Source organism: Crotalus tigris, unplaced genomic scaffold (genome assembly GCF_016545835.1).
Source record: "Crotalus tigris isolate CLP2741 ecotype Arizona unplaced genomic scaffold, ASM1654583v1 scf7180000017641.3106099, whole genome shotgun sequence".
In the NCBI taxonomy this organism is placed as follows: domain Eukaryota; kingdom Metazoa; phylum Chordata; class Lepidosauria; order Squamata; family Viperidae; genus Crotalus; species Crotalus tigris.
Window position 1 is genome coordinate 350,354 of NW_024096535.1, and position 13,519 is coordinate 363,872.

General features: G+C 37.9%; 1 protein-coding gene and 1 long non-coding RNA gene across 2 annotated transcripts in view; both read right to left on the minus strand.

Moving 5' to 3' along the window:
- Positions 1 to 2,046: 2,046 nt before the first annotated feature.
- Positions 2,047 to 4,037, minus strand: LOC120304597. Its single transcript, XR_005555764.1, has 2 exons — positions 3,853 to 4,037; positions 2,047 to 2,143 (listed from the first exon to the last, which is right to left on the minus strand). It is a non-coding gene; the product is annotated as an uncharacterized LOC120304597 (long non-coding RNA).
- A 2,634-nt stretch (positions 4,038 to 6,671) lies between these two features.
- The window catches only part of GALNT5 (polypeptide N-acetylgalactosaminyltransferase 5), a 50,408-nt gene continuing 43,560 nt past the window's right edge, over positions 6,672 to 13,519 (minus strand). Inside the window, exon 10 of the mRNA XM_039335396.1 lies at positions 6,672 to 12,205. Within this exon, the coding sequence (XP_039191330.1) occupies positions 12,065 to 12,205 (141 nt within the window). The 3' untranslated portion in view covers positions 6,672 to 12,064. The remainder of the gene's footprint in view (positions 12,206 to 13,519) is intronic.

The following is a 13,519-nucleotide window of genomic DNA, read 5'->3' on the forward strand; positions in this document are numbered from 1 at the left end:
ATACAAACAGTTAATGATTTTAAAAACTGAAAAAAATATATAAATTTATGTATATATGTGTGTGAATGTTTTAATTATGTGATATATATATATATATATACATATATATATATATATATATATATATATATATATATATATATATATATATATATATATATATACACACATATACACACACACATATGTATAATAAGAGCAAACAAACACGAACACCAGGAAAAATATAAAACTAGAAATATTTATTCTAATGCCAAGCTTTCATCGGCCAACGCCGACATCATCAGGGCTTAAAACAAGTCAATGGGAGTCTCCTTTATAGTGCTAGTCAATTTGTGCACACGGCTCCTGGACCTCATCATCGGTCCTACTTGATTGGGCTGTGTGTGGATTATGTTCTTGATGTTAATTGATGTTAACGCTCCGTTATTTCTTCTGCTTCCTCCACTCTCCTTGTTTGTACGTATGTTGTTATCTATCTCCTTGCTACAGGCTTGTAAGTTCAGCATATCCCTTCCCCCCCCTTTTTTGGACATTCGTTTCCTCCATGTCTTCCCAGTTATTCCTTCTCGCCCCATTGGGGCATGTGCTGGGTATTCTCCTCTCATCTTCCCCCCCCCCCGCTGTACTTCCCATATGTTCATGGCCACGTCCTATGCATATATCACCTCCTACACTCTCCACCCCCTCTTCCTCGTCTTCGATGTTTGTTACATTCACGTCGCGCCGATCATCACATTGCAGTCTCCATTTCGATCCATTTCCTCCGTCTGATGTGGCTCCTACCTCTTCATGGGGGTGTTGCTGCATTGTGTATATAATATTCAACATTTTGTGGCTTTATAGTGTTCACAGTATCTGAGGTTTTATATATATATATATATATATATATATATATATATATATATATATATATACGTTTTCTGAGGTTTTCGCGGGTATTTGTATGTAGGTCTTTGGTTGTTCGAGTTTTCTCTCGCGTAAAATTGGAAGTGTCTTGGCAACATTTCGACGAAGTCCCATTTGTCATCTTCAGGCTGGTGTTTTCAGCTTCGTGCTTCGAGCACGAAGCTGAAAACACCAGCCTGAAGATGACGAATGGGACTTCGTCGAAATGTCGCCAAGACACTTCCAATTTTACACGAGAGAAAACTCGAACAACCAAAGACCTACATATATATATATACACACATATATTTTGATTATGTCCACATTTGCCATGAAGACACTTTATTGGTTTCAGGTACAGTGTGTTCTACGTAAAAGTATGTAGGATTATGCTGCATTTAAATTTATTAATAGGCACTCTTGTAGGCTATAATGTCAGAAGCCAAATGAAAGAGAGGATAAGGCTTCTGTACTTTTCACAGCTGTAGTGAAAATCAACACAATGCTGTGTTATCTGAAGGTATTTAAGATAACTCCTCCCCCCAAAAAATAAGAATAATCAAAATTAATAATGCAGACAGCCAAAAACTCTGAGCAAAGCCCAAGTTCCTTCCCCTTTTAATATAGGTTTTGACTGCAGCTGAAACTAATCCTGAGGCATTCCTACTTCCTAATAATAACATGCACTTGTCAGAATTCTGTGTGCAGATGTGTGTTGCAAGAAGCCATACCGCAAAGAAAAAAACAAACTTCTCCAGGATCAAAAAATAAATTAATCTTCTCCAAATGAATAACCACACATTGTCTATAAGATACCCTCTTTATAGGATTAGTTGATCCTTCTTGTACATTTATCAGCCATTCTCTTTCACTCTAATGGGGAAAAACCTTGGGAGAATTGGGCAAAAAAATGCCATCTAGGGAACCAATGAGATAAGAGTCAGCAGAGCCTGCAGCTGGATAGCGGGTAGGGCAAGAGGCTCTGTGTTTAAAACATTAATCTCAGTTGGTTCATCTCACAAACAAGGAAATCATCTTTCTCCTGTAATTTGTTTGGTTTGGAATGAAATGCATCTGAAGAAACATTGAAACCTGCTGCACTTTTTCAGGAAATAAATTGTGGAGAAACAGTGTAAATGCATTGAATGATAATGTTTATTAAACCGATGAAGATCATATGCTTTGAAGATATGGATCAAGCAGTGATGCAGATACAGGTGAAAGGGTCTTCAAAAGCTTCAAGTTCTGCAAATCCCTGATAAAATAAAATGGGTGGCCGCTTAAAATCATGAAATCACCTTTGGAGAACTTGGGGCACCTTATATGGTTTCCCCCCAAATACAGATGACCATGAAATGGCTTTCCTAAGATAACCACTCCAAGCAAGTAGATGTGCATAACAGTTATGTCTCTATTTCAACCATTTGAGAAATGAAGGGAAATTGTGAATGCCAGTTTCCATGTCTACCTTCTGAAGGTATTCAACAGACTAATACAGTGTTTCTCAACCTTGACAATTTTAAGGCATGTGGACTTCAACTCCCAGAATTCCACAGCCAGCAATGCTGGCTGTGGAATTCTGGGAGTTGAAGTCCACATGCTTTAAAATTGTCAAGGTTGAGAAACACTGGACTAACGGATCAGAAGCCACCATATGGTTTTAGTTTTTGATTTAGCAAAATAGATGTATCTCAACAGACCATGATTAAAATATCATGATTTAATGTGATCTGTGAACTGATTCCTTAAGATCTGCAGTCATGGGGGGGGGAAGAGGGAGAAGATATTATGTAATTAAAGTTATTTTGTAGAGTTGAATGTAAGACTGTTGGTTGTTTGATAAAGTTTTTAGCAGGATTTGTTACTTTAAGTGACTCTTTTTATAAAATGGTGTGATGAAATTGTGGGAGCCATGCTTCGCTCTCATTTTAGGGCTACCAGATCTAGGCTGCAAAAATCCAGATGATCACTCGATGGCAAAATATAATTACACAGATAATCCTTGCTTACCAATGACTATTTGTTAATCCTAAGCCATATCTTTCTATCTATCTGTGTCTGACTGTCTATCATTTATCAAATTTATTTAATCATTTATTATCAAATTTATTGACTGCCCATCTGGCAGTTCAGGCTTCTGACTCTGAACATAAGCCTGTAACTATGACCAGTCTTCAAAGTTATGGCCGTTGCAGTGACCCTGTAGTTGTGTGATCAAAATTAAGTTTGTTCCCATGTTGGGCTACAACAAATGCAGGAAGACACTTGTGGACAGATCAGGAAATTGTTACAGCAAAGCCAAAATCAGCAAGTATACAGAGATAAATGGTAGTCACATCAAGTCATTCCTCCCCACCTCTTATACATTTCTAATTCAAACATTTAGGCCAATCATTAATAATGAGTGTATAAGGCATTAGCTAATCAATTAAGATTTCTTAGCAAGGACCCCTTATATGCAGTCCCCCCCTCTTATTTATGGTTCGCTGCAATGGCTACTGTAAACAATAACCCCTACGTCTTTAATTTTATTTTCAGGCAACTTTTCCAGCATGCTTATTTACCCAGACAGAGCTACTGCTCATTATAACCTTTTAACTTTTTATCAGTCCTTATGCTAGTTTAGGTATTATTGTAAACAAAATATTCCAACACTTTGCTATTAGGTCTCTGACTATAAGTCAACCAATGTAATGTCTACAAAATAAATATCACAATACTGAACCAGATTGCCAAAATTCTCAATTGCAGTTTCCAGATAACAGCAATAGCAATAGCACTTAAACTTATATACCTCTCTAAGCGGTTTACAAAGTCAGCCTATTGCTCCCATCCATCTGGGTCCTCATTTTAATGACCTTGAAGGCTGAGTCAACCTTGAGCCAGTGAGAATCGAACTGTTGGCAGGGGGCAGAATCAGCCTGCAATACTGCATTCAAATGACTACACCACAACGGCTCTTACCTTATTTGCAGCCTTGTGTATATCATGTTGCAGCCATTCAGTCTCAAGGTGATATAGGTGTGAGTTGCCTTCACTAAGGCTTCACACTCCAGAAAGGGTTGCATTTGAAAGACTGGGCATAGCTGGGCAACAACACTCTTGTTCACAGCTTTCAGCTGCAAAAGACCTGTACAAAAGACCTGTACTGCAACTGTCTGTTCCTGGAATTCCTTTCAACTTGTTTTGTTCTGCCTCCTGACTGCAGGTTTCCTTAGCCATTGGAAGCACAATCAAAGGACAACCGTCTATGCCAACTCATTTTCACAGGAAAAGGTGCTCAGTCAAAGTCCAACTTAAGAAGGGTTCTGTTAGTAGAATGGGCAGCCAACACAAATCTGGACACAATCTTTGGTTCTGTGAATTGTCTAGCTTTCTATTTAAATTATATCTAAATTTGCATTTAGATGCATAAATTGGATCACACACATTTATTCAAATCTGTTTATCAGCATTATGCTTGTTTCTTTTTGGTGTTGTGTACGTGGTCCTCGAAGGGGTCGCATATATTAGCTTCCCATCCAGAATAGAAAGGCATCTACTTCAGACTGTGCATATAGTACATTTAATACTTCATTACATTTGCAGGTCTCACTTATGATGAATAAGCACAGCATCAGGGGCATCCATGAGGAGTGGTCAACATCTACGTGGCAGGGACATCTGGGCAATGGAAGCCCCATTTGTTTTGAACATCCTTTGCACCGTCTGCAAAGTGGGTCTTTGATTGCCTGAGTTTTGACTTTTGTTTTGATACTGCTAAGGGCACCACTGCCCTGCAGTTGCCCCTGCCCAGTGGGGTCTTTATCATTTTTATTAAATTTCTTTTGCACTTGACTTAACTGAACATCAGGGGTAATAAAAATAAACTAGGAAAAGTGAAATGGTGCGGGGATGGAGCTGTTACAATGCCACTAAAGTTTAGAAATGAAATAATGTGTTGGGTTTATTTTTCACGTTTTGGAATTTATTTTTGTTCATCATACAAATCACTTCTTCATTGTTTAAATAAATAAAATGACAGTATTGTACATACTAAACACTAACCTCATTGTACCAAGGCAAGTTGTTTATTCGCCCCATTAGTCTGTATGACCCCAGAGGATATATTTGCAAATAGTAGGCTTCTGTTTATGATCCTTGTCTCCAGACAAATGCTAAGAATTCAGTCAACATTTCATCTTCATTCTGAGCACACATTGATTACTTTGTGTGAAATAAAAATGTGTGTGTGCGTGCACAGATTTATTGAAATTAATATTTGGGAAGAAATAAACTGAATTAAGAATCTACTTTGCTCTCCAAACTTGTGAAGTAAACATCTTTTTATCCCAGCTACATTCACTAGTTTTTATTTTATTTCGTTTTTATTTGTTGCATAATGAAAAAGCTGAACATATATATGCATTGTTACATACAATCCCCCCTCACACACATACACATTGCAACAGCACATAGCAAGATTCTTAAGATCTGAATTTTGTTGCAGAGAATTTCCTTCCAAGAATAGCTTTCAAAATGGTCAAGATTGGTACAAATATCTTTTCCTTCTGAAATCTGGTAAGTTGTTCCCATCATCCACCCCTGTAAACAAATACTTAAGCTGGAGTTATTGGTTTTCCTGGTTACTTTCCATATATTCTAGTGCAAATATTTTAGTCTCAAATAAGCTTATAGACTTCAGCAGCTTTGGTGAGCTTTTGTTTCAATAAATGCCCTCGGTAAAAGTCTCACAATCAAGGCACAATTTGGGGGTGTTTTAAATTTGCTTACAAAAAAAAAAAAACTGCAGTTGAGTTGAAGAAATAAAAAAATCTGGGTGACATCAGCTGTAAGCTGCTTAGTAGCTGCCCCTGTTGATTCCACACACAAAATTGGTAGTGTTACAGAACCAGATCCAGAAGAATGGTCACTTGCTTTATACACAATCAGTGATCATTATTTTAATGTGAGTTTTGTATTCCACTAGAGAAGAAAGCAGAAAGAGACAAGGACTCAAGTGCACAGGTACTGAATAGGTAACACCTGGCTCAACAGCAGTGAGGGATCGTCCTAGTGGACAATCACTTAACTACTGGTATGAGCCAGCCATGTGCTTCAAATAACATACAAAGTATTTTAATGGAATGTTTTGATCTTTCCTGAATTTCATCCTTTGCCCAAACATTTTAGGGAGCCAAACATCGCAAAGGTATACAGCAGTGGTGGCGAACTTATGGCAAGGTGCCAGAGACGGCACTCGGAGCCCTCTCTGTGGGCACACGTGCCATTGCCTACCCTGACCCCCTCTCCAGCAGCCCCCCTGAAGGAGAGTCGCCACCGAGCATGGCCCACATGGAGCAGCGCAGCCAAGGACATGGTAGCCAGGCAGCGTAGACAAGACTCTGCCCTCACACCCCATCATGCAGTTGATGCTGCAGGGTGCGGGCAGAGGGTGTGGCCACCATAGTGCTGCTGGGCTGCCTGGGCGATCTGCAGCAGGCCCTGGAGACGATGAGTGGTCCTGTGGGCAGGCGGGGTGGGGGATGGGGGGCAGAGCAGGGCGGGGCAGGGGGGTGGCAGGGCCAGTTTTTGGGCACTCGGTCTCTAAAAGGTTCGCCATCACTGGTATACAGTATTCAAGAAACCTATTTGACCGTTATCAAACTCTCAGCCATGCAATCATTGATGAGAAAAATATTGCAGTTCAGATGCTGAGCTACATCTGAGAAACAACTAAATATCCATGGTGCTGCAAAATTAAGATGGGGAGGCAGTAAGAATTTATTAAAACACACAAACCATTTTTATATAACAATTTTGGTATTTAATATTATTTTCAAAATTAAAATTTTATGTCAAACATTATCAACAAACAGCACCAAGGAAGGAACATCTTATCTAAATGATATGCGCTCCAGTTTGAAAAAATAATCTTATCTATCTATCTATCTATCTATCTATCTATCTATCTATCTATCTATCCTGCAATAATTTCCGGAGAGTTTAGTGAAACTTATTCCAAAGTAAGTCATAAGGGACTGCACATTAAGGCACGTCTTGTTAGTTCAGATATTTAAATCACGGAATGATTTACAAGGATTTACAAATCCTAGTGATTTTAATAAAATCTACCTAAGCATGAGTAAGAATCAAATCCAATAATGAAATCCAGCAATGATGGGAGGAGCCTGTATACGAATCTGTATCCAAATCATCACAATAATATACTTAAATTCACCAAAGAAAATATTAGTTCTTCTCTGGATGGTAATTCAGCTATAAAAAAGAGCAGCTATTAAACTGAAACAATTTTAACATCAGGAGCATAATATACAACCAGAACAAATTATATTTCATATAAAAATAGTGACAAAGTTCATACATTGATCCCTAACGTTCGTGCTTTTTGCTGTTTCAGACACAGATGTTTCACAAAATACGGAAGTCTGCCTAAAACAGTTTACTGAAGAAGTCACAATTGCTAGGTGCATAAATGTATACATTCAAAGATGAAACAAACAATATATTAGATTAGTGTGTGGCATGAAGCCAACATGGTAACATTTAAGGCTCCCTGAAATAGGTATTAGGGATTCATTTTGAATTCCCAGGATCAGTGAAAAAGGGAACGGTTGCATCAGTATCAACACCTTCATCATCATGAGTAATAAATTTTGATTTAATAGTACGGTCCATATTTTCAATAAATGACCTTTTGATCCGAGACTTGGTAATACATCAAAGTGCAGTAATGCAACATGTTCCCTTATTGCACAAGTAGCTGCTGTTCAGGTATCTAGAGAGCTCTGTAAACTCATTTGCCAGGTCCACATGGATTTTGTTTTTGTTCTTAGGCAAAACCAAGATTGTGCTTTGATAACAAAGAGAAATTAATTGCAGAGAATTTGCAATCGTTCCAGTGAAGCTTTATCTAAATTTAGGTTTATAGGTGAAACTTGAGATTATTCACATTTCAGAGTTGATACCTATCTTGGAGAGATGTTAAAGATGTCCATGTTTGTCACATGTTCTACAGATCAATATGGAAGGACCAGCTTTTCACCTAGGCTTGCTGCTGTTATGATGTATCAATGCTGTACCAAATACAGAAGTTATCCATACAGACAGGATGGACCACTAAATCTTTTTCGGCTGTCAGTCTTTCTATCTTTAATGGACATTTCATTCATAAATGCAAAAATCACCACAAGCACACAGTTCAGTTTCATTGGACTTTACAGAAAGGGAAAAGTGATGGCAGGCTGCATTGGCAATTTATTAACATTATTAAACCAATTTAACATGGCTTCTTTAGATATTTTTAGACGTTCAGTGCCAGGATCTTAAATTACGGTGAACATGAGGTACGGACATGAGACTGATATTTGTTCATCAATCTATTTTGTAAGGGAAAAAATGTAAGAAATATCGAAATTGCATTGTGCAATTTTTTTTTAGAGCTAAGAAATGGATTGGATAAATTCAAACAGTAAAAAAAAGAATAGTCAACTGTATTTGAAACTTTTGTGTAAGAGACCAAAGCAGGCAGAACCAAATCCTAGAGCACAGGTTTTCAAACTTGGCCCTTTTATGACTTGTGGACTTCAACTCCCAGAATTCCTCAGCCAGGCACGCTGGCTGAGGAATCTGGGAGTTAAAGTCCACAAGTCATAAAAGGGCCAAGTTTGAAGACCCCTGTCCTAGAGCACATCTATATCTTGGCTTGATTCTGAAAACAATTACACAAAGAGCTGCAAGACACAGAAGCTAAGGAGGCAAAGTAAATACCAACTCAGAGCTAATGTAAGGATGAGGGGCTTACTTCTCTTTATTTCCAGATATGAACCCAGTAATCAGGGTGAGAGAATGAGGGAAGATTCTTTCTGTCCTCTTCTACACTGCTTCATAGTGACATCCATTGGATTTGGCATCTTTTCCAAAAGTGTGGCATCAACTTTCTAAGCCTGGTTTGTTTTTGGAATGCATTTTTTTGTAATTTTCACCAGTAAGCAAAAAAGATAACATATGGTTGCAAACTGTAGGGAAATAGGCCAACGTAACTGCTTGTTAAAGAATGAAAACAAGAAATCACAATTGATTGTAAAGGAATATTTGTGCCATATTTTTTTTTTTAAAGCTTGCGAATACTAATTGTATCAGATACTCTGCTTTGGAATGAAGGGAATTTCACAGGTGCTCATTCTTATATCCCGGACTTCAAATTTTTATTCGGATATTGAGCCCAGGATATCTGTTTCCTGCAAGAAAAACTGGATACAATATTGCATTTTTTTTCTTATGCTGCTTTGTTCTCCACACTGCACAGAGAATACAGTATTATTTTTAAAGCCTAAATTAAACCATCGCTGAAACGGACATTTCGGAAAATGAAGAGTGAAAATGCATTGGGACTAGTGCGAAATACAATGTGACTGTTACGTACAGCCTCTCTAGTTGGCTAAATGAAGGATAGAATATCAGCACACGAAATGTAATGAAATTAATGTTTTAATGTGATCATGAGATCACAGACAACATCTGTGTAATTTTTTTGATAGTGCCCGCAGGGTAGCAATACTAAATGATATTCAAAGGAAATCAGAAAGACAGTTGGGAATGAAACTGGGATGTCTGCTAGGCAAATCAATATTTTGGCAACTTTGCTTCGCCAAGCATTGTCAGCATTATGTGATATTATATAGAGACCCTCTTGGACACCAAATAATCTTGTAACCAGCTGTAAATATGATGGCTGATGAAAGCTTGGCTGCCTTCTAAGCTTATATTACAAAAACATACAATAATGTTAGCATAATGTTCTGAGACACAAGATGTGGATTTTAAATCTTTTGCTCCAGAGCAATTCACAACCATAAGAATTCTTATGCTGATAAGCAGCAAATTAACTCCAGAGTTACCAGTGTTCACTGCTCTTAAAAAAATATCTTTAGAGTATTATTGTTAAACGTCTTGGTCCTGTCAAATAACAGCCTAATTTAACAGTGGGCACCACTCTCAAGCCACAACCAACTAAGAGGATGTAGGGAAGCAGGACCAGAATTCCTCAGAACCGTCAATTCCTGAGAAACACACATTTTTGATATTGTTTAAATGGAATGTGCTATAATGTCAGGCATCCACCTAATGGGGAAGCCTATATTTTATTTGTATCCATTATTTTTACAAACAACTTAAGGTAGGGAAAACATCCCAACACATCATCTTCATCCTATTTTTCCTACAACAACCTTGTGAGGTGAGTTGGGCAGAGAGTGAGTGACTAGTCAAAAATCACCCAGCTGGCTTTCACAGCTTTGATGGGATTTGAACTCATGGTCTCCCTGCTTTCTAGCTTGGTGCCTTAACCACTAAACCAAATTGGCTCTAGGTCCTTAATTAGGAGTTTCTAGGAGTTTCTTTTCACTAAATACAAATAGCTAGAGATAAAGTGGTTGCAAGCCAGGGCACAGTCCCCTTGTGCTATGCACAAGTACGCAGAATGCATAGAGAAGTATATTTATAGTGTGCAATTATATACTGTATAAATAATTTCATTATACCGTTGGGCAGTGTGACTTCAGATAGTAGGTGGATAATTCAATGGTGTTTCTCCCATCATCAAAAAACGTTAAGTTCACATATTGACATATGAAAAACACAAGTATCTGTCTTTTTAGAAGATAACAAACTATTTCAAGATACTGGGATATGTGTGAAATTTGATTATGCTTTTGGAAAGATTATTTTCTGTTAAGTGCTAAGTATCTGTCTGTTTCAGGGGATTGTGCCGAGAGTGATGGGACCCAATGAGTTCTATTCTTAAGTAACATCTTTTTCGGAGATGTTCACTGAGTTTTACACCAGGAACATCCCAGTCCTACGATCTTGTAGATTGTGAAAAATCTCTAAAATATTAACTTATATTAACTTATATGATGCCAAGTTCCAAAGTGCAAATCCAGCAGTCTTCTGAAAAATGTTTCTATGACCCCAAAGTGTTGCAGGCATGTGGCAATGCTTGAATCTCTCTGTGTTTGGAGGCTATAAGCATCTGGCTCTTCATGCTGTCAGGATCATTACACTTAAATTCAAAATTTGATAGCAAATAGTAAATGCATGACAAATTCTTCCATCCAGGAGTGCCTTATGATAACAATACAAACTGCTGCTGGAGGAATTACCCAATGTGAGTTTACATGGTTTTTTAATTTTTCATGCCTGGTGAAATGAATCACATCATTGACATATATGAAGGTATGCTGTTTCAGATAACACTCTATAAGCTCTACTTCATGAGTTCTATCATTTTGCCCACTCCTCCCGCCAAATACATGCTTGTCATCATACTGAAGGGATCACACCTTTATGTCCACAGTTTTTCTAAAAGAAGGAATGTGAATTCTTGTCACAAGAGGGAAATGTACACAAAATACTCAGCCAGAGTTGTAAGTTATCCCAAAAGAAATTTCAAAGCAAAATAAAGTATTTTAAGGCCTCCAATTCTGTTTTCAACATAGCGTCTTTCTCCTTCCCATCTTGGATGATCTGAAAGGTGTCGAAGTGACCATAATTCTAGGAGAAAGGGTCACTGAAAAAGTTACTTCTGAACTCTACAGTCAAGTGATTTCAGCCTGAGTTTCTAGCGCATTTTCTTGGAAATGACAACAATAAGACTTTTTCTGCTAGACTTGGAAGACATTTTCAACCTTCTGTACGTGCTTTTGGAACAAAGTTTTTTAGATATTTAAGACTACAAGTTCTGCCAAAGAGTTTTCTGAGAAAGAAAGGGGAGAGAGAGGGAGGGAGGGAGGGAGAGAGAGAGAAAGAGAGAGAGAGAAAACACTAATAAACTGAAATATTCATAACAATTTCCATAATAATGTCAAGCATAATATTCTGTTGTTAAGTTTAATTTTTGTCATGGAAAAAGATACTCAAAGTACTTCCTTTTTGTTGAGCTTTTTTTTCCTGCCAGATTTCTGCCCAGCTTCCTTTGAGGTAACAGCCCTGGTTGAAAGGATACCACGTTAACCCAGCTGTGTCTTTCTCCGTCTGTTGATTTCCCCATATGCTGCTTTTAAATTGTGGTTCTGAGAAATATTTCTGGTTTTGAACTTCCCATTTCTAGAGTTGACATTCTGGAACTTATCAGCCTACTAAGCAGCTCCCACATATAGCTTGCTTGGCTTCTGTTTCACTTAGCATAGTAATTTTCAAATTGCCACTTCTGATGGGTATTGCTTGGAAAACAAATGTTAGCCCTCAGAACTTTCTGAGATTGATCTATTTCCAAACATGTAGCCCTTGAAAGGTGCTCTAAAACAATGTGATCCATCTAAAGAGAAGAGAGAAGACGGTGACAGTGGGTTATACACACAAACCTGAAAAGTAAGCCATTGATTTAGTGCTAGAAAAGCTTTGTCAAAGTAAATCCTGCCATGCTTCCCAACACACATCATTTATAAGCAGAACAGGAAGTGTACAACATATCTATCTGTTCTTGGACTAGAGCAGTGGTTCTCAAACTTTCTAATGCCGTGACCCCATAATACAGTTCCCCATGTTGTGGTGACCCCCAAGTGGGTGTGGCCACCAATAAGAGGGAATAGGACAGCTAGGGAAAAGGGAAAAAAATGGCGGACAGCATGGTTTGGCGACCCCCGTGAAATGGTCGTTCGACCCCAAATGGGGTCCCGACCCACAGGTTGAGAACCACTGGACTAGAGTCTCTGTGTGGCATAGCTTGCTAATTCTATGAAAATTCAAAGACAATTCTTCCCATCTAAATGGTAATTGTTATGCAAAGGACGTCATACCATGTGGCCTTTGCAATAATGGGTCATTTAATGGCAGGTGATTCTGCTCTTCAGATTGCAATGTTACTCAGCTGATGAAATAGGGGACACATCACAATGAAAGGGGGTTGGGTGCCTTGTTAATTGTCAAAATCAAATTATAAATTCATGAAAAGTTTTGAATGAGCAAAAATCATATTCTCAGGTACAACTAACTTAGGTGTCTAAGTAGTAACGTAACTATTCTCAACTGAAGAAATAGGCTTCTTTAAGAAATGAATTTGAAGGATCTTTGATAAAAATAGATATTTAAAAGCTGAAAAAGTTAAGGAAATGAAAAAAAACTGCATTGCCACAAATATTAAAGAATCTAGAGATTCATGATGCAAGTAAATGCTGATCTTTGTAATGAAGAGCCTTTCAGCATTCAAAATATAACACTAGCAATAAGAACAAAAAGAAAGCAATTCATTAGCATTTCATTCATTTCTGGCTAAATACATTAAATTTGGGAATGCATGGAAAGAAACCACCCAGAATTGCCCCGTGGTTAAGATGGGTGGCCAATAAACTTTACAAATAAATAAATAAAAACTTTTTAGCATCCCACTTCAGTGTCTCTCCCATCAGATTCATATCTTAGACTTGATGCAAAGTGTTCCTATCTGTGTCAAGTCGCATGTGTGTACATGGATGTAGGCACAATATTGACACTAGAGGTTGTCCTTACTTACAACCATCTGTTTAGTGACTGTTTGAAGCTACAACGGCATTGAAATGACTTGTTTTCACTCTTATGACCATTGTAGCATCCCCGACGGTCACATGATCAAAATTCAGATGCTTGGCAACTG